The 21,460-nt window shown below is 42.0% G+C and overlaps 2 protein-coding genes across 17 annotated transcripts in view; one reads left to right on the forward strand and one right to left on the reverse strand.

Annotated features, from left to right (window-relative positions):
- The first annotated feature begins 2,485 nt into the window (after positions 1–2,485).
- Positions 2,486–17,354, forward strand: rai2 (retinoic acid induced 2). Of its 2 annotated transcripts, XM_083521322.1 has the most exons (3): positions 5,716–5,769; positions 6,007–10,140; positions 10,397–17,354. In XM_083521322.1, exon 3 carries the CDS (start codon positions 12,542–12,544, stop codon positions 14,228–14,230), a length of 1,689 nt encoding a protein of 562 aa, XP_083377448.1. In that variant the 5' UTR covers positions 5,716–5,769; positions 6,007–10,140; positions 10,397–12,541; the 3' UTR covers positions 14,231–17,354. The 2 variants fall into 2 exon arrangements, with proteins under 2 accessions (XP_083377447.1, XP_083377448.1); XM_083521321.1 differs by lacking the exons at positions 5,716–5,769; positions 6,007–10,140 and adding an exon at positions 2,486–3,141 and having other exon boundaries at positions 12,450–17,354.
- Positions 9,633–21,460, reverse strand: part of LOC310715101 (sex comb on midleg-like protein 2) — a 45,820-nt gene continuing 33,992 nt past the window's right edge. For 10 of the 15 annotated variants that reach the window (XM_083521311.1, XM_083521308.1, XM_083521305.1 and 7 more), the window contains one exon: positions 18,782–20,031. In XM_083521311.1, coding sequence (XP_083377437.1) covers positions 19,906–20,031 — 126 coding nt within the window. In that variant the 3' untranslated portion in view covers positions 18,782–19,905. Of the gene's footprint in view, positions 9,747–10,073; positions 10,416–18,781; positions 20,032–21,460 lie in introns of those variants that run through there. The other 5 variants (XM_083521304.1, XM_083521310.1, XR_014530231.1 and 2 more) reach the window with 4 other exon arrangements.

The following is a 21,460-nucleotide window of genomic DNA, read 5'->3' on the forward strand; positions in this document are numbered from 1 at the left end:
TTTCTCTTCACTCTAACACTTTCCCTTTTCAAAAATGCATAAGACATTTTGTTCCAGAAGCACAGAATAACATCACTTTATAGAGCAAACCCTCATTTCCTTTTAATACCCATCATAAGAGTTTAACAGTGTGTGTGTGTGTGTGTGTGTGTGTGTGTGTGTGTGTGTGTGTGTGTGTGTGTGTGTGTGTGTGTGTGTGTGTGTGTATGTGCATTGCTAAGAGAAAGAGCAGACTTTTTCTCTTCCAGAAGCAAAGAAGGAAATGACTGATATCGCTCCTTCACAGAGCAGACCCTCATTTCCATTCCATACCCATCATAAGTGTTTAGCAAATACAGTGTGTGTCTGTGTGTTGACACTAGAGACCTGCTGCTCATTAAAGTCCATTCAGAGTTTTGCCCCAGTGGAACAGTGATTACCTCAGGCCTGGCCTCGGGCGATAGTGACTCCCTCGGGAACAGCCGTCATAAATCCTTCTGCCTCAGACAGACACACTGCTTCTGTAAGACCTGATGCAGGAACAGCCTTCTCCGGGGACACGGTCCTGAAGCACTCGAGAGCACGGAGATGGTCTCAGATCAGCAGCTGACGATAATTCAGTTTGCAAACGAGTTTAATGTCAGTGTTTAGATCTGGTGTGTATGTTTGGAGAGTCTGTTGTGGAAATAAACAGGAGTCAGTGTTCTGTATGTCTGCTGGATTCAATCAGATGTAGGGACACTAAAATAAATTTTTTTTTTAATTATATATATACACACCATTCTCTTATATTAAAAAAATGTTGGAGAATGGTGTATATATATATATATATATATATATATATATATATATATATATATATATATATATATATATATATATATATATATATATATATATAATAGAATATAAGAGAATGGTGGGGAATGGTGTGTGTGTGTGTGTGTGTGTGTGTGTGTGTGTGTGTGTGTGTGTGTGTGTGTGTGTGTGTGTGTGTGTGTGTGTGTGTGTGTGCACCACACCATTCCCCACGAATCTCTGATGATCAGGATGATGATGACAATAGTTTCTTGAAAAAGGTGAATCATTATTGTGCTTCACAGTCTGAAATAAAAAACTGAAATGGAAACAAAATGTAGTCAGAAATAATCACACAAATAGTAAAATAAAGTAAAATCGGGCAAATAAATAGAAATGAACTATTAGTGTGTTGCTCTGTAACACACACAGTGGTAAGAATAGAACTGTTTTCGATTGAAAGGAGTAATTCAGCAGATGGAGGAACCTGTTCCACCAGGTGGAAATTAACACCTGCAAACAATCTGTCAGAAATATTAATAAGACCTTTATGACCACATCAGACATGACATCATACTCATCCATCACGTCTGAATGACTTGTGCAGCCAATGAGAAACATCAGGGGAAGTTCCTTTCGCTGAAAGATAACGCCTTTTGGAAAGCAGTGCCAGAACTTGAGGACCTGCCAGGCACTTCCCGAAAGATCTGGCTCTTAGCGAGTGCCTGAGCCAACTCATCTGACTCAGTGAAAAAGAGCTGGAACTCTTGGTTTCAGCATGAACCCCTTGTTCAACCTCACAGGGCCTAAATCACTCAGTACAATACTCATGCTCATTAGGTTGAAGGATGGTAAAGTGAGGCTAAGGATGGTAAAGTGAGGCTACGCTGGAGGGCAGACTGAAACGAGCAGTTACTCAGCCAAAGGGAAATAAACCGCTGACACTGTCTGCATGTGAATTTCATTTGAGTTTGTTAATATAAAACCCTCCTCAATGCTGGCGCAGGACCTCAACTTTTACTAATATACAAACACTGTTTGTCACAATAGGTTTTTCTGACGTCCAGGGCTGAAGGGAACATGGCCAGTGCAAGTCACATCATAAAACACAAACAACAGACAACTGGGCATCAGAGGAAAACTTCCAATAGAAAGAGAGAGAGAGAGAGAGAGAGAGAGAGAGAGAGAGAGAGAGAGAGAGAGAGAGAGAGAGAGAGAGAGAGAGAGAGAGAGAGAGAAATGGCAAGAGACAGATGGAGTGGGAGACAGACAGAGTAAGAGTCAGACAGAGAAAGACAGCAGACAGAGATATAGACAGAGTGAGAGACAGACATTATGAGAGATGGAGACAGAGTGAGAGACAGATTGGGAAATATATATATAATATATATATATATATATATATATATATATAATATATATATATATATATATATATATATATAATATATATATATATATATATTTCCCAATCTGTCTCTCACTCTGTCTCCATCTCTCATAATGTCTGTCTCTTACTCTGTGTATATATATATATATATATATATATATATATATATATATATATATATATATATTATATATATATATATATATATATATATATATATATATATATATATATATATACAGAGAGAGAGAGAGAGAGAGAGAGAGAGCGAGAGAGAGAGAGAGAGAGAGACAGACAGACAGACAGACAGACAGACAGACAGAGACCGAGGGAGAGACAGAGGTCGAGACAGAGGTAGAGAGTGACAGAGATAGAGGTCGAGACAGACAGAGACAGGGACCGTGGGAGAGAGACAGAGACAGAGGCAGAGACAGAGCGCTCGATCCGTGAACCAGGATTTTTCTTTACCCACATCGTCAAACGAAACGCGCGCGCGCGCTCGCTAGGGGGAGGGGGGTGGGGGGGAGGCGGGTGTAAACGCGATCGGCACGAGCGCTGCGCGCGCAGCTCGGCTGTCACTCTGCTCCGTACTCCTTCTTCATTTCGGTGGCGCTCGCGCTCGCGCTCGCGTGCAGGGGGAGAGATAAAGAGGAGAGCGCGCGCCTGTCAGCTCCGACTCAGCGTTACAGAAATAAAACGGTCCGGCGCTCGCGGCTCGGTGTTTGCGCGCGTGAGTGTGTTTGTGTGTGTGTGTGTGTGTGTGTGTGTGTGTGTGTGTGTACGGGTCCGGCGGCGCCGTGTTTCGGATTAAACGGCAACCGACTACCATCTCGCGGGTCCGTGGGGGAAAGAAGAACAAGAGTCAGCGGTGACGGTGGAAAAAAACCCCACCAGAAATAACGCTTGTTGGAAGGGTGAAGGCCAGCTGGAGATCTTCCCGTTCTTCATTCTCTGCTCGTCGCGTGTATTCGAAGGTAAAACGTTTTGTCGCTTTTCCGAGGCGCCTCATCGGCTGATTCCCAACACCATGACCACCACCACCACCACCAATACAAACAATACCAATACCAACACGACCACCTCCACCAATACCACCAACACCACCAGCACCACCGAACCACCTACTGAATATCTGAGCACCACCGTTGCTATAGTAACCAACCGTGGTTGAATGATGTTCGTGTTATGTGGTTTAGGACGCCAGGTTTCCTACACACACACACACACACACACACACACACACACACACACACACACACACACACACACACACACACACACACACACAGTCACTGCACTCTCCAGGAATCCGTTTCTCAGCTTCATGAAGAAGTCAGAGACCCTGTGGAACCTCACTCAAACGGGTCTCTCCATCATTCCTGGAATGGACATTGAATCTGCTGCTGGTCATACAGGTGCATCCTGCTGGAGCCTGGAGCTTTACAGAGTCTGTAGATCTTAAAGACAGAGAGGTTCCCAGGCAGAAGAAATGGCTTGTACCTCTGATTGTTCCTGTGGTGGTACCACTGATGCTACATCATTTATTACTTCCAATATAAGCACCAGTGTTTAAATATTGTTATTATATGTTAATAACAATATTATAACTGGTGCTTATTTAGTGTAATTTTGGAATATCTCAGAAAACGATGAGATGTTGGCAAAATAGTGGAGCATCTTCTCTATGTTAGTGTGAAATGGTTTCTATAGTAACATCTCATATACATTGCATGTAGTATGAGACACGTAATCAAGGACCAATGATAAATGGGTTTTAACAGATACAATTGTGAACATGGTGAAGTTTTCTTCAAGGAGATGTTTATTTGATATTTACGGAAGGAACCTCTGGAGGCAGATGTTTCCGCGCCACGTTGTTGTGGATTATTTTCCCCTTCGATGGATTTCTAGATCACCGTTTTCATATTGGTGATCAAATAATGATCAAGTTTGGATCGTACAGCTGCTAGCGTGTCGTGTGTTATATATGCCTACGTTGGAAGTCCACCTGAGAAGCTTGAAGACATCATGGATGAAGTGGTTGAGACAAATGGCACCAATTTCAATAAAATCTCTCGGTCTTTATTTGCAATAATGTTCCTTTAAGAGCCAGGATGACGCTACTGTATTTTCAGACAGTGACTGGACTGTGTGTGTGTGTGTGTGTGTGTGTGTCTGTGGGAGGGGGTCATTAATGGGTTAAGCGGTCTCCATGGTGATCACTGACGTCTGGCTGTGTGTGTGTGTGTGTAGGAGCTGGAAGGGTTCAGCAGAGGTTGATCGCCGCTTTATTGCCTCATTTGCACGTTTTAAAAACGCATTACTTCATGTTTGTGCTGTACTGCTGTTTTCAGCTTGGAAGCATGTGTATTATTTTTTCTGGATCTGTGTGTGTGTGTGTGTGTGTGTGTGTGTGTGTGTGTGTGTGTGTGTGTGCACGTGTATACAGTTAAAAGTAAAAACTAAATTCCTAATTACAATAAGTGGAATTGAACTTGCTAGCCTTTCTAGAGCATTACCGAACAAAAGAAGTTCTGCTTGATGCATTGGAGTCCAGACCTGCTACTGTAGATACGACACCAGCAACCAAATTTTCACTCTTTCCTTTTTCATTCCTAAATAGGTCCTTAATCAGATTTGCGTCTCGGTTTCCTCCATCACTTCAGGCTCGTCGTCTCGTGCGTTCCACCTCAAATAACGGAAGCATGTGACAGGATAAGGAGTATCGCTCACAATGGCACAGAAACACGAAGCCCTCTGGCGTCCTGATGTTTTCATTGCCATGATTTACTCCAGGTAAATACAGAAGAGGCGAGATTAGAAAGCATCAGAGTATACAGAGATAAAGATCCTGGATCCTGGCTTTCCCACTACGGTTGATTGAAGAGCTAAAAGTAGGTGCATCAAGGCTCTGTTGCTCAAGCGATCCATTCCAAAGTAAACCTGGCATGGACCGAGGTGTTTGAGCTCCATGAGAGAGAAAGAGAGAGAGAGAGAGAGAGAGAGAGAGAGAGAGAGAGAGAGAGAGATGTTTTCTTTTCTGTAGTCATGCACTGTGGCTTCTGTTGTGTTGTTTTGACATTGCTTGGCACAGCCCTTTTTAGAGAGGAGGAGTAAAATGTGGAAGCTATTACAGTAGAATGGAGGGGTTGGAATGCGGACCCGTCTTCTCAGCTGGCACTTTAACCTCGCTTAGGCGCCAAAACCCGTGCCAGCGTCATCCATCATACAGCCACCTGGGTGCTGGACTCTTGTAGCTCTGATAACTCACCCAGGTCCTCATAAACCACAAGTAATAAGCTGAACACTGTAGGGACCACCAAAAAAAATTGAGAGGATCCTGTAATACGGCCTGACACGAAGCAGAATGGATTAGGTTCCTACACTGTAACAGCACACCCTGAACAGGGTTTCTGCAGGGTCTTAATAAGTCAAAACAATATCTCAAATGAAAAAGTCTTCAAAAGGGTTAGTTTTAGATCTAATAATTTTAAACAGGTTTAAATTTACTGAAGTCCATGTAACACTTTTAATGCTCATGAAAATGCTTTTTTTTTTTTTGTTTTCAGTTCTTTCATTCGCTAGTCCGAATACAATTCACTGTATTATGACTACTAGTACGTTCTTTTCGGCTTCTCCCGTTAGGGGTCGCCACAGCGGATCCTCCGCACGTTTGATTTGGCACATGTTTTACGCTGGATGCCCTTCCTAACGCAACCCTCCCCAATTTATCCGGGCTTGGGACCGGCACTAAGAGTGGCTGGGGATGGTTCCCTGACCGGGAATCGAACCCGGGTCGCAGCGGTGGGAGCGCTGCATCTTAACCACTAGACCACCAGGGGTATTATGACTACTAATGATTACAAAATGGTATTGGCGCAAATCTTTCTTGAATCGTACCACAGACATAAAACGGGTTTGGGGAAGTGCTAATTTAGTGATACCTGGCTTGAAAATGTTAATTTATGGTTAGGATATGGTCAGTCGCTAACAACGTATTTGTGTGTGCGTTTTTGATGTGGTGATATAAGTCTGAAATTTCAGTCTTAATAGTCTTTAAAAGTCTTAAATTTGACTCCGTCTTCTTAAATTTTTTTCTTCTTCTGTTATAACTGTTTATATGTATACTTGGTGTCTAAGTCATGCCAGTTCCTGGGATCATTTTTGTTAAAACAGCTTTAACAAAAAAAGCACAAAGTCATGAGGACTTTCCTGTGGTGTAAAAACCAAGCGCTGATACTGGAGACTCCTTCCATCGTTTAGACTGTAGAAACTGTAACTGCTGTGAGTGCTTAGGGACACAATGGGACAATCAGATTCGCGAACTCCACAGCGATTTAGTGTTCTATTGTGATAGATGGATGTCAGAGGGAAATCATCAATCTAGATCATGTTTAATTATTAAGCACAATATCACAATATCACGTTTCATTGGAGGACTTATGTTTTACTTCGCTATAATAATTATAATACTAGTTTTAGTGTTGTTACACCTTTGGATTTCTTGGTTGATTTTGTGCCAGAGGCTTTTATTATTGTATTTCATCGACAACTATTTCCTGTGTCTATTTCATTCTATTAATCCCTCTTCTCAGGCCGCCCTTTGACCCTGTTGTCATAACAGAAGGGTAGCGTTTCTGTACTGGAGGAGCGTTTAGGGATAACGATAACGGACGTGTAGGGACAGTCTGTCTGCTGTCACACTCAGCACTTCCCAGATCACATTACGTCATATTTAATTAAAGACTCGCTCCCTCTGGAGATTATTTAGAACATCTGGTCCTGCAGGTTTCACCAGGGATAAGGGGATGAGTTTTAGAGCGGTTCGGGCAGCAACATTTATTACCTATTTATTATTTAAATAAATAAAGATTTTTTTTTTTTTCTAACTGTTCATTATTATATTTACTGGTGTAGAACAATTGTGGAAGAAATCGTTCTCAGGACTAATAAGACAGAAAACGACAACTTCACCATAACCAGCAACTCCGCTCAGATCATATTTATTTTATTCATTCAACGCCAATCGCATCATCGCGCCCGAGGCCCTGATCTGAGATTGTGAATTCCGAGTTAAGAATTCGAGTCAGGCGGTCTGATTTAAGACCAGCACTAAGACCTGAAGCGTGCAGGGGTCGCATCGGACCGTTTCGAGGTCGGCGAGATCTCAGGCGTGTTGCTTATTAGCATTCTGCTCAGGGAGGCAGAGGCCTGGTTTCATGACGACGCATTTTTTTTCCCTAGCGAGACTGAGAAACACTGCCACTTCTGTTTCCCTGCACTGACTGTGCTGTCACTGTAATCATTAACTCTTTATGCATGTGAATGTGTGTGTGTTGTGCATGTTTGAGGCCATCTCTTAACATTGGCCTGTGTGTTTGCATTCATTCAGCCTTCATGAACTAACTGGTGTTTTGACTGCAACCTTGCCAAGTTATCAGCACGCTGGCGTAAATCAGCATCCATTCCTGACCTTCTGCTTCAGCACACATCCATCTCTCCTTTCAGGCCAGATGCTCTTTTCTCAGGCATATGCATCAGTGTCTGTATGTGTGTGTGTGTGTGTGTGTGTGTGTGTGTTAAACCTTACCAGTCTAGCTCCTCTTTTGCAGAAGGCACTCTCCGAGCTTTCATCTCTTTCTCTCTCAATCTCTCTCTCTCTCTCTCTCTCTCTCTCTCTCTCTCTCTCTCTCTCTCTCTCTCTCTCTCTCTCTCTCACTCTCTCTCTCACTCTCGCAGCCTTGGGCTTTAGTTGAACTGTGCGCAAATTCAAAGCTCCAGCCTTGAGCTCAAGACAAATAGGCCATTCACCGGCCAGATAAGATGCCAACTCTTACAGCGTCAAAACCTGTCCTGTTGCCGCTCATGGGGTGCGGAGATGGAAGCGGAATCTCTGGAGGCAGATCGAAGGTCAAGTTCCAAATTGAAATCGCCTCACACCTCCAAACGCTGGTGGTCAGCCGTGTAAGCATGCTGGCGTTCAAGCTCTCGACTCACTGGAAGACATTCGAGGCCTGGCCTGTTTCTTGCCCTATGCTCATGGTAGCATCTGTTTCACGTCTTCAGACATAAAACAACTCGTACGCAAATAATTAATCATAATAAATGTACTTGTTTTTGCCTCAGCAGGAAAACGAGCGGCTCTGCGACCGCATTAATCCCCTCGGTGCATGAAGATTGCATGGTGCATTACATGAGTCATAAGATTCCTGCTGACTCTACGCCTATTATATTTAATGATGCAGTTCCTATCTTTGGATTTTGAACTCTGAATAACTGAATCAAACTTCCCCTTTATATACCACAATTCGTGATTCCGATTGGTCAGCAGGCGCTGAAGGCAAATCAGGTCTATATTAATGATTTTACCCCAATATTTGCATAAGCGTTTCTATAGCAACTCGGTGGACGTTCCAAATAACCAGATAAAAAAAAAATGGATCCACTTTTGGGTCTCCAGGATCAGCTCTTTGTATATTTGTATCTTTTATCGTGTTGATAACAAAGTCTCAGTGAGAATACCAGCAAGTTTCGTTGTCCTTGCTATCGAGTGAGCACTACAGTCAGCAGTTTTCCTACCCCGATGGTGGTGCAGAGAGAACCAGAAGCACCACAGCATGACACACAAGCTCAATGGAGGGCAAAAAAAGGAATGCTCTGGACCACAGTGATGTCCAGGAGCTCTGGAGAGCAGTTTTATTGTCTTTGCTTTGTAATGGTTAACTTTGTGGAGGTTTGCACTCGCTCAGTGCACACACAAGGACTAGTTGTTGGTTGTTAAAACTAGCTGGTACAATTAGCATAGACGGTGGTGTGGTTTCGTGGTTGTAAGGCAGTATTTATATTTGTGTGTAAAAATGTTTTATATTTATGTGCGAACCAAATGACTTTCCTACGTACAAGGATAGGAATATTTAACCATTTTTAAGAGCTAACCAGTTTCTTTTTTGTTACTAAGGTTAAGATTAGTGCTTGTTTTTCCCCCATGATTAAATCAGTGAAAGGTCCCAATAATGATAAGACAAGTGTGTGTTTTCTAAAAGCTAATGCCATATCTAGTTTACAAAAATATAAAACATACTGCTATAAAGAGCAAATATTTATTATTAACCCTTTATCAAGACAATAAATCTCCAAAGATATCGTTGTGCCACTCGCTCAAGACAAAACAAAACACGAAACGATGGTAATGGATGAATGTGGTAAAAGACTACAAAGAGACATACCATAATATACAAGCAAAATATTCTTTATGGTTTTTTTTCCGATACCAGTTGTGCAATAATACAGTTCTTGCTGTAGTCTGTACTCTGTAGTCTGAATTGCGGGAGTCGATTATCTAGTTCCATCCCTCATCCCGCTGTCCTCTCCATCACAGAAACAGTTGGGGGTGGTGGGGGGCACAAAATGGCCGTCCCAGCATGCGGCGTCAAAAATGGATTCATCGGCCTGCCGTTGGCATGACAACAGTCCTGTGGATGGACCGGAAAATTGTTCCCAAATTGTTACATCTGGTCCAATTTACCTCATCTAAAACGGGGACCAGGCATTTATTTAACATCATCTGGCAGAATGACATCTGTAAGGAAATGTAGAACAATTCGCAGTTTTTTTGTGCGAGCACAATCATGATCTGTATGATACGGAATAATTCTGGAAGGATGCCAAGATAAAAGGAACAGATGGCTGGATGGGAGGAGAAAATACACCACAGTGATTAGGATGATTGATGGTTATGTATGTTTTGCTCCACAGTGCTGTACATTCTATTCTGATTGGACGGAACAAACAGGTTAATATTAACACTCTTGATATAATACGGTGTCATGTCTGTCGTAACAGAGACGGTGGACACAGCAAACAAGCCCATCAAGAACAATGAGTTTAATGCATGTATGAGTCTCCAGTGTCATGGACCAGTTTCATTACATTTTTCCATGGACCACAGGAGGGCCTTGTATATTGTTATGTTAGTATTATATGTATTATATGATGTCATTGTGGAGTTAATAACATATATAATGGAAATGTAACTCACCATAATGCAGAATCAGTGGGGGAAAAAGTGTGGGAAATTGGCACAGGCACAAACGGTCATTTAAAAAACAAAACAAAAGGAAAAACACCCTGCAGACTGCAAAAGGAAATGTACTACCCGGGACCGAATGATCCCGTTCCCTGTGCTGGTCCATGGCCTGGTGGATAGGGACCCCCGCATTAAATTCATAGTCACTTAAATAGAAAGAAGCTGGTGAGAAAAGAACAGTTTTTAGTTGCTTCAAAATAATTGATATTACAATAAATGTGAATAAAATATGATAAAACTTCATTATTTAGTAATGTAATCATTGGCTGCAATGCCTAATTGCTGCAGTAATGTGATGTGATGTAATAGGAAAAGAATCACATTCAGAGCGGTAGCAGTAATTTAACTTCAGATCGAGCCTCATCACACCACTGTGTCACCGATTATTTTCCTTCAACATCACAAGCCAAGTGCTTTATTCTTTACATATACAGCAACACCTGATACTATAATCACTGTTGTTTTGGTTAAGAACATTTGGACTTTGGAGTGTGACATGAAAGAACTGATGGTAAATACCTTTACCCAACATGACCTACAAGTACCTCTGATCAGATCAATTTTCATAATGGCCTCTCTGGCAGCTCAGGGACCTCCCCATCTCATTTACAGCCTTGACAGCTTATGAATGACAGGGATCGCAGCAGTAGTTGACATCTGTTTATGAACTCGATCAAACCGAGAGAATCCTCTATCCCACCGTTTTCATTTTAACATGATGATCCCAGCTGGAATAGAACATCTCTTTAGGATTAATCATTGGGAAAGCTGGCAGTCCACCTTGGTGCCTTTCCAACTGCGGATGATAATTTATTAGCTTTCCTTCTTTGTTCAGGTTTTATGTCTTAGCCGTTTTGGCAGCACGTCTACCAAATTTTACACCCTACAATGAGATTCATGAGCTGGGTATAGCGCTCGAGACGAGCGTTTGTTTTTACAAAGCTTTAGACAAGCATCTCCGGCTGAGCTATCGATGACGTCATGTTTGCACGAACGGTGTAAGGGCTGAGATTGATGGTAAATTAAAGACAGACTCCTGGGAAGAGACAGCAAGTATAATAAAAAAGTGCACACAAAAGAGCAGAAATCACATACATGGTGAGACTTTAAATGCTGTAGATTGTTTGCATGAGCTTGCGCAGGTTTGCGTTTTCGGCTGGCTTCATGGAATTTTGTACATGGCTCGAAAGTGAGCACTTCAGTTTCTAAGTACATTTTCCCTAATTTGGCCACCTTCCAGTTCTCAAACACCAGCCAGCTCCAGACTATCTTTGGGAGTGGCTTTCCCTTTAATTCCCATGCATACATTCGTGCATATTGTCCATTCATGAGTGAGGTCATGAGTTTTATTCCACTGATTCACAAACTGTAAGACTCTGCTTTTTAATTGGAAATCACGGTTCTGTAATGAAACATTTCCCTGTTAAGCAACTACTGCCCTGAGCTTGACCTTCTCACCAACGACTTTCCATCATTCCCTTCTCCTCCTTTTACTCTCTTAGCATTTACATCTCTTCCTTTTCTCTCCCTCATCCTCCCTGTCACTTCCTCCTTCTCTCTGTTTGCATCTTTGCCCTTTCCCTCTCCGTGCTTGCCAAATGGAGGTTTACTTTAGAGTGCTGCCAGCATTTTGTGTAATAAACTCCATGCTGTCTGGCTCATAAACAAATAAACCGAGGCTCTCCGAGTTAATTTCATCAAAATCCTCCCTCTTTCCTTCCTGCTCGGCAATTCAAGCCGTTCTGTTCATTGATGCGTTCCTGATCTTTTTTTTAGACTCTCCCTTGGTACAGTGTCCATGTTTCATCTCTGCTGTGGCAATATCACAATTTTCACAGCTCCTTGAGGCAAGGACACAGATGTTCATGATCTAGAGTGTGAAATTAGTGCTCAGTGATACCTTAATAGATGCAGGCTAAACAATTTTGCCTAGTTAAAAAATGTCTCAGATGTATTTACAGTAAACCTATTTTTAATTGTTTGTGCCTTTTTTTAATCGAAACCTTGGATTTCTAAGGTTGTATTTGAAAATTCTGTAATGTTAAGATATTGTGCCTTATAATTTGGACCCCTTTAAAGCAGATACATAAAAAGTAAATAAATAAATAAAGTGGTGAATACATTATGTATCAATTCCTTGCTTTGCTAGGTGCTATTCAATGCTATTGTCTAATACTTTTGTTTTTTAATTTACAGGGTTGATGGGCATCATTTTCTCTGAAATTGCGATGAAGTTTAATGCCTATGGTTCCTGAAGGAGGCTGAAAAAAAAAAAAAAAAAAGAGGTGATGGAACACCCGTTCAAGGACTCAGTCCCAGGAGACATGGCAAATCCTCAGGACGTCTGCAACAGCTCAGTGGGTGGAGTTGACAGCATTGGCAAACTCGAGAGTGAGACCGGTCCAGTAATCCCCAATGAGACATGGAATGTCAGTTCTCCTCCCATCTCAAAGAGGTCTGTCTCTCCTCTGCTGTCAATTCAGGCTGCACCTGTTGTTGCCCCCAATACAGAGTCTACTGGAGGAGTTGCTCTTAAAGTGGCAACCACAGTTCTTCAGCCCATCTGCTTAGGCGAGAGTCCAGTTGTGCTACCCATCTTAGCAGGCACAGCAGCTGCTCAAGTTGGGCAGACTGGTACTACGCCTTACCTGATGACCAGCCAAGGCCCCCTGACCCTACCCCTGGTTTTAGAGCAACAGGTGCTGCAGCACTTGAACCCACAGATCCTTCAGCAGACTGCTACTTGCCCAGGACTCTCATTACAGAGCCCCCCAGTTGCTCTTGGCCCTCCCCCTTCCCTTGATCAGAAAGGTGTAAGTCCAGTCCTGGACGCAAGTCTGCTGACCCTTATCCAGAACCCAAATTTCGCGTCCATCTTGCAAGATCTTTTTCCTGGCCAAGGCAATACCTCTCCTACTTGCCATCCAACGACTTCTCCACAGACAGACCCTTTTGCAGCTGCTTTTCTCACCCCTCCACCACTTACACATCCATATAACGCTCCACTTGCCCCACTAGTGCCTCCAGCCACTCTGCTTGTTCCTTATCCAGTTGTTATTCCCTTGCCAGTCCCGTTTCCAATCCCAATCCTAATCCCAGTCCCAGTCTCAACTTGTAAGGATACCAAAGTTGAACCCACAAAACATCTGTGCACTTTAAGTAAGAGCACTCAGACTTCCACTCATGATTTTTGCCCTTCTGTGACGATGCTAAGCAAGGACATGGCAATCCAACAAGCATCTCTTCAGTCTAGTTCATACCCAGTTGCAGCTGATGGGGAGGTGCTAGACTTGTCTGTTAAGACCCCTCGATCTCAACCGCGGCATACTGGCAGTTCACAGGAGATACCATCTTTTCAACAGGACAGTGTACTTGATCTGTCTGTACCCAGTGAAAGAAAAACATGCATCCAGTCATGTAGTGTTTATGGACCACCACCTGGCCGAGAGAGAGCCTGCATCTCTGAAGAGGATGTATGTAATAGAGCTTTGACTCTGGGGGTCTTGCGACCAGTGGATTGCACTCCCAAACTGGACTCCAAACTGCTCAGTGGTTTAGCATCATTGGAGTTCAGCCGGCAGCACAAATGGGTGGTGGATAGTGGCAGCAGTGGTTCTGTCGCCAGTTCAGTACACGATGCTGCTCTTGGGAGTAGTGGCAACATTGAAATCGTTAGCACCTCACAAACAGCTAAGGTCATTGTGTCTGTGAAGGATGCTATGCCTGCGATCTTTTGTGGCAAACTCAAAGGCCTGTCCGGCGTCTCCACAAAGAATTTTTCTATTAAGTGCGATGCCAGTCAAGGGGGTTATGCTGCTCTGCCTAGATCTCAAGGAGAACAGCGTGGAGACCCCAATGACACATTTAAAAAAATTCCCAAAAATCGAGCGATTAAACTGAAGAAGGTCAGCTCCCAGGAGATCCACATTTTACCCTTAAAGAAGCAGCGTCTGGCTGCCTTTCTGCCTAGGAAATAGCAAAGACTCTTCTGTTGATACTCTGCTAGTGTGAGCTAGGGGATGCCTGTGGGATTGAGGCAGAGAGGATGAAATACAGTGCACACTAAAGCCTGAAAGCAGGATGGAGGACATATAGAGAAACTGGGAGCGGGGAAAGCAAGGAAGGTATTAGGGCTTGTTGATGCTAAAGGCATTTCTGGCAGAAACAAGACTTAGACACTCTTTAAACTGTCCAGAAATATTTAGAGCAATGCAAGCTGCCTCTGGTTTGCTCGGCTGGCATTTGATCCATTCATTATAAAGCGCTCAGAGAGATTGTTTAAGTGGCTGAGTCCACAAGAATATACAAGGAGCTAAAAATGACAGACTGCAACACTACTGAACAAATCGCACGCGTGTCCATGTCCAATTCCCCCCCAAACCTGCCTCTCTTCTATGCATTTTGATTTCAGTCTCACATCCCCCATGAATTATTCATGACTTCTTTAATCTGAATGTCCATTAATATGCATCAGCTCAGTTTAGAGATTGTGCCAGCTGCCAGAACAAAATCAGTTTCCTCGTACAAACACGACGTGATAAATTTTAATTTGTCTCTGTCTTTTCTGGTTCGCGTCAAACGGAACCCCGCGGGTTTCGTTTCGAAAACAAACTTTTGTGAGAACGGATTTTCATATTCACTCGGGTGATGTGTGACCTCGGTGCTTTGCCCTGTTAATCGCTGTATTAATCAGTGGTACAGCTAAGCAGAACATCCGCTTTCAACAAGGGGGGTAGGGCTAGCAGTTAGCACAGTGGGCTAATAACGACTTGCCAAAGCAAAAGGTCTCTATTTCATTAACTTTGATGATCAGCAGAAACGGTTGTCAATGGTAACAAAGCAGTTTTTTTTTTCTTCATTCCTCCTTTCAAGGGGGATGGTGAGCAGGTGGGGAGAAAAACACACACACTGCCCACCCATCTCAATTAGCACAAACTAATCACCAGGGGCTTGCATGTAGCAGAGTAAATGCAATTTGGAGGGGTTATTAATGATCTTTGGGTGTGCTTTGTGTGTTTGTTTGTTTTTTCTTTTTAAAGAGATTTTAGGACTTATCTGAATAGCAGGCTTGCATATATCATTTCAGGCTTAACTGGGGTCGTTATTGCAACATGTCCGCTTCTAAAATTGTACAAGTTGGTTATTGCACCACTGGCTTTTAGTCTTGCTGTACTAAAGCCATCGGGGAAAAAAATGGCAACCAATAAATCAAGTTGTTTGCGTTTCATACTGAACTCCTCCAGTTCCCTGCACAAGATTTCTGCATCCGGCATTGTGCGAGAGTGTGTGTGTGTGTGTGTGAAACAACTTCAAGCTACTCTCTCACAGTTTAGTGACTGAAGGAGGACAATCGAATTCATTTTTGTCTCCACTCAGGTCCCTACTTGGTTTGATCCATCAATGTGTTATTCGAATGATTTTGAGTGACGTTTGTTTTCTTATTTTGCTCGTAAAAACCGCGACGTTCTTCCTGTACTGCTCACGTCTGTGATCCTGTTAGCACTTTCTTTCCTTGTCCACTATTTTTATGCGATAACATTAGAAGGGTAACAATTCTATCGATCGTTTCAGTGCTGCAATTATCCACTTTTTTATCACAAAAAAATAGAGGTAGGAAATCAGGATGGTGTATTTGATTCTAACACTCCCTTGTCCTCAGATACATCACTCCAGTTCGCGGTCACATGACCGAACATTGTGATTGTGTTTTTTTTGTACACGCCCCTAAATTACAGATGCATTTTCCACTATACAGCAAGTAACACGTTACCGATTGAGCTCCGGTTTGCTGGTTTTTTTGGTTTTTTTTTTATGGTAATTGCATGTGATGATGAGGTGCTGTGCTACTTACAAAAAACAAAACAATGCACTGTGTTAATTCACACTTTGTGGCCAATCGACATTTACCTCGTGTGCGTTTCCCTCTAACACACACCTTTAACCTCTCAAAGGGCTTTGAATATGACTTGATGCGTCGAGTCCGGTCCGAAAGGAAAATCGGGAAACTCTGCCTTAGAACCATTTCTAAAAGTATTCATGGATCTGAAATATGAAGCAGAAAATGAGACGAGGGAGAAGTGTCCCGGCTATTCATTTTCCCACCGAGCTTAAAAGGCTTAGCAGATCTTCAGATTTGGGTCGGAACCGCTCCGATTCACACACAACGCTAATTTAGTCGAAGCCACAGAAACGCCCCAAGGAGCTCGAAAAGCTTCTAACTAGACATGACATCAAACAAGAAAAGACTTTGAAGCTGAAGCAGATCCCATTTTCTCCAATTCGCCTCGTAATCTGTAACTCGATATCGTATAATGAGCAACATTTTATACGTTTAAATATAAAAAAATGTATATATAAGTTATATAAGTTAGACGTCAGGTTCTTGAACGCATCACGCGATAATTATGTGCTGCACTGCTTTTTTTTATTCATGTGCATCCAGGGGGAGGATTTGCTCGACCTGGTTTTATGATCCGTACGAAAGAAAAATACGGGGGGAATTAAAAGATGTTTATTACGATCGTGATCTGAATGTTTTTTTGTGTTCGAGTGCAAAAATCTGACTTTGTTTAAAAACCCATTCTAGCACAGATCTGGATTCATTTCCCTAAATACAAACATGAAGCGATTAACAATTATGTCATCCCTTGTTTTGATCTGAAACCATGATTTATCACTAAATATTTTTTATGTATTTTTTTTTTGTGAAACTGATATTTGGTCAAAATCAAGCATCAAGTAGCTGTAGATCCGTCACGTGTTCACTGCAACTACGTTGTCGATTTCTTCAAGAAACATGCAGCCGTTGCACAAATACTGTATACTGTGTGTGTGTGTGTGTGTGTGTGTGTGTGAGGGGAAAACCCGACTTTACGTCGTTTCTACTCGAAAGACTGTACACGAATCCGTAAAATATTCCGTGGGAGATTTTTTTAACGTGTTTTGTAAAGAAGAAGAAGAAGATGGTCATGTTTTTAAATTATTTATTTATTCTTATTTGTATCATTTAAAATGTGTGTGTGTGTGTGGGGGGGGGGGGTGTATGTGAAGGGTGCATTATCTTTAAAAATGTAACATTAAAAATGTCTATTCACATCCGAACAAGTGTTTCGACTTCGTTCTACACGTTGGGTCTCGGGGGGGATTTTTTTTTGTTTTGTTTTTTTATTTTTTTTGAAAATAGCATAGCGGGTATTATTTTACTATGGCACAGGAATTTACATAAAAAGAAAGAAAGAAAGAAAAAACAGAGGCTAAAGGTTGACTGAAATGCTACATTACAAAAAGAGGGATTTTAAACAAAGTTTACTAAAAACCTGAGAAAAATTTCGAAAGGAAAAAAAAAAAAGCGATGTACGAATCATTTCGCAGAAGCGCGGTATAAAGTATCGGAAGGCAGTAACAGACTCGACTCGACTCGACTCGAACAGCTCCGGCTCCGGCCCGAAAGCTTCACATTTTCTACTTTCATATACAATATGTTCCGTTTAAAATATTTATTTTTCTTCTACAAAAAACATTCCTGCTGATGCTGCATTTTATGGTAAAAACCCATAATACACTGATGAACCCTGTGTCACACTGTGATCCCAATATGTAGATTATTTTGTGATGTAATCCGGATGATTCTGACGTGTAGATTAACTTGCCCCGCCCCCTTCCGCTGTGACACTATGATATAAAAACACGTCTCTTGAAAATATCATTGGAGGATTGAAGAACGTATATAAAGAGGGGGAAAAACGGACCTCGACAATCCTGTCTGTAAACGTTATTTCCAAATATTCATGCTAACATTTTTATAAACGGGGGAAATTCCGTAAATAACTACAAACTTGACTTTCCTGCGTGAGGGACTGGGAAACCCCTTTGTGTCTCACGTCTCAAGTTTGGTGACACCACCGAAAATTGAAATTTGCGGACATTTTCAAACTAAACGAATCAAATCTATGGCTACGGTACCTATAGAGCGACGTGAAATACTGATAAGAAAAGTGGAAAAACCTTGTTTTCGGGTGTCTCCTGCCTCACGTAGACGGGAGTCAAAACCAGTAAATGATATAGCGAAAATATTGGCACCTCTGGAAAAACCACACTTTTCTGACAGGTTTGGACTTTTTTCCAAACCCAAAAAAGGTCTCCTTTAAACACCATGAGTTTTGAAGGGAATAAAAACACAGCCATGTTTTTCATCCCCACTGGCGTACGATGGGATTTTTCCCCAGACCACCACACTTACATTTCTATGTATAAAAACTATATAGTGACAAAAACAGTGACAAAATTCATCTCGGATCCATGAGGCTGCTTTCACAAAAAACATTTCTCTGTGTGGAGAAACATTTCACTGCTGGAGCGCTCGGTTTTCCTGAACGGTTCTGTGTTAGAGAAAAAAAGGTATGTGAGAAAACTGTCACACTTCATGAATCTGGTCTTTTGGAATCAGGGTTTTGCCGAATTCTTGACACGTCGTTGCGAACGCAGCCTCATACCGCCAAGGAAAAAAAAAACGTGAAGGAGAGTAAATATAACTTTAGAAATCTCATATTTGTATTTTTATCCCCATGATCAGGTGGAAATGTGAATTACATACGTGATTAATAAAATAAAACTTCTTCTCGGTGCGTCTAGAAATGATTCCGAACGGTTTTTTTTTTCTTCTTTTTTTCAAAATACATAGATTCCATTTGAGCTGTTATTATTATTACGATGTATACTGAGATTTTGGTAAGCTGCATAAAAGGTTGGGGGGGATTATGACCAGACCTCCAACTCCAAACCCACCCCAACCCCGAACGCTAGAAACTGAACATTATAAATACAAGCACACAACAACAACAAAAAGAACAAAACAGTTTGAATGTAGGAATTTGAAGTTTGGTTTTTCAGAGCAGTGATTCTGCAGGAGTGGACTGTCTCTGTAGTGCAGGCAGGAGGTAGGAACGAGAATCGGGACGAGTTCATCACATTATGACCACCGCACCGATACTCCACTTAGAGATGCCTTTGGGGTGAAGAAAAATGGTTTAAAATAGGAGCTTACTTGTTAAAAAAAAACAAAAAAAAAAAAAACGGAGAACCGAAAGAGAGAGGAGTGGAATATAAGCAGGAAAGAAAAAAAAAAAAAGACAGGAAGTTGCACATATATATAATATATGAGTTTTCAGCTGTGCTGCTCGCATGTGACACTTGTAGCAGAGCCACATATATATGATATCTGTTGAATGTGGTTCTGTGGTTTAGACGAGGACTGAGAGGACACACTGTCCATTTCTGCGTCTCATTGGCCCTCAAGTCTCTTTCTCTCTTTTAGTGGCAGGTAGTGTGTGTGTCTGTTTTTATTGCTGCCCGGATCCCTTGGTGTGTCCAACACGTCCCGAGTTGACGCGAGTCTGCTGTCCGTCATTTCCACGTCGTCTGTTCGGCGGTTCTGATGGATGCGGCGCAACGGCGCCACCCTCCAGCTCAGTCCTGTTCATCCGGGAGATCAAACCTAATTCAGCACTACTGAGCTGTCCAGTACCGAGTCTATCAGAGTACTGGAAACCGGACTGTACCTATACGCCTGTGTTTGTATGTGTGTATATGTGTGTGTATGTGTACAGACATGTGAGTGTGTGTGTGTGTATGTGTGTATGTGTAGGTTTAATCCTCACTGTTTGCCCTGTTTTAGTCTCTCAATGTGGTAGCAGAGTTTGAGGGCAGGCCCGAGCTTCAGGCCCATGTACTTCATCACCATGTCGCTCCTCAAAAGCATGAGGGCTTTACCATCAATCTCCTACACACACACACACACACACACACACACAGTGAAAGAGAGAAAGAGAATGAGTTACTCCACAGAAAACTTCTTCATTCAGCTTCATTTACAGCCTGATGACATTTTTCAACCATGGTTCTCACTTGGACAACATTTTGGAGGACACCTGAAAAAAATGCCTGGTGTGTTTTTTTTTGAGCATCTCATTTCACATTTACTCTTATATAAATTCCACTCTTGAATATGTTCCACTAGATTTTGTGGAGATTCGAGATTCATTCAGCCACAAAGGGTGTCAGTAAATTCAGGTACTGATGTACTTCCAATTCATCTCAGTAGGGTTTCTAGTTCTATAGCAGGAGATCTTCCCCTCCAACTCATGTAAAGCCTATCTTCATGGAGATGGAACAGGTTTGGGTCTCGTAGTGCAAGTAGAGTTGCAAAATTCCAGGAATTTTCAAGTCCAGGAACTTTCCATGGGAATAAAAGGGAATGATTGAGAATAAATTGGGAATTATGGGAATTTCTACCCGCACATTCATCAATCGCATGCACGTCAAAAAAAAAAAGTCCATCTTGGTGAGCATTCATGTAAATGACATAAATATTACATACATTTATATTTACCATAATAGCAACATTTATGGCCGAACAAAATGTTCATATTTATGTTTTTTTATAATACAATCGATAAATATTTTCCCATTTATTTTGTATTAATTCCCATAAATTATTTATGTTTCCAACTTGGCATATTTCCAAAATTCCCCAGAATAAAGTTTCCATGGAAAGTTTCTGTAAATTTCCCAGAAATTTCCACCCCATTGCAACTCAGTTCAATTGAAGGGAAAAGCATCCGTATAGAATTGTGCATGTTTGTAGCAACAGTTTGAAGAAGAACCACATATGGCTACTCAGGTGTCCCAGTACTGTGCTCCATACAGTGTTTGTGTAGCTTCTAAAATAAATTCTAAAAAGTCCAAGACTGGCTTTGTGAAAAAAGAGCGGGAAAAATATTGTAACATTTATTAAATTGAATAAACAGGAATGTCTGAGATTCAGGGCAGCTGCTGAAAACACTGAATACGGCGGAGAGTTTTACGTCGTTGAAAACACACACACACGCACACACACACACGGACACACACGCACACACACACTGATGCCGTGGGGGCAAAACACACCATTTGGGTAGTTTTTAAACATTATTTTGGTGTAATATTGTAATTATAGAGGTTGAACACGAGGCAGACTCATGTGCTGTGATACAAATACTGAGCTAAATGTTTATACAGACACAATACGGCCGAGTGAAATGTGGTCTGATGAAGCCTCAGGGTCAGGGTGCGTGAGATAGAGAGGGAGTGTGTGTGTGTGTGTGTGTGTGTGTGTGTGTGCACAGGATGCAGATGTGATGTTTTCCAGAGACCGGCTCTGTTTCAGAGAG

Source organism: Silurus aristotelis, assembly GCF_946808225.1.
Source record: "Silurus aristotelis genome assembly, chromosome: 19".
Classification (NCBI taxonomy): domain Eukaryota; kingdom Metazoa; phylum Chordata; class Actinopteri; order Siluriformes; family Siluridae; genus Silurus; species Silurus aristotelis.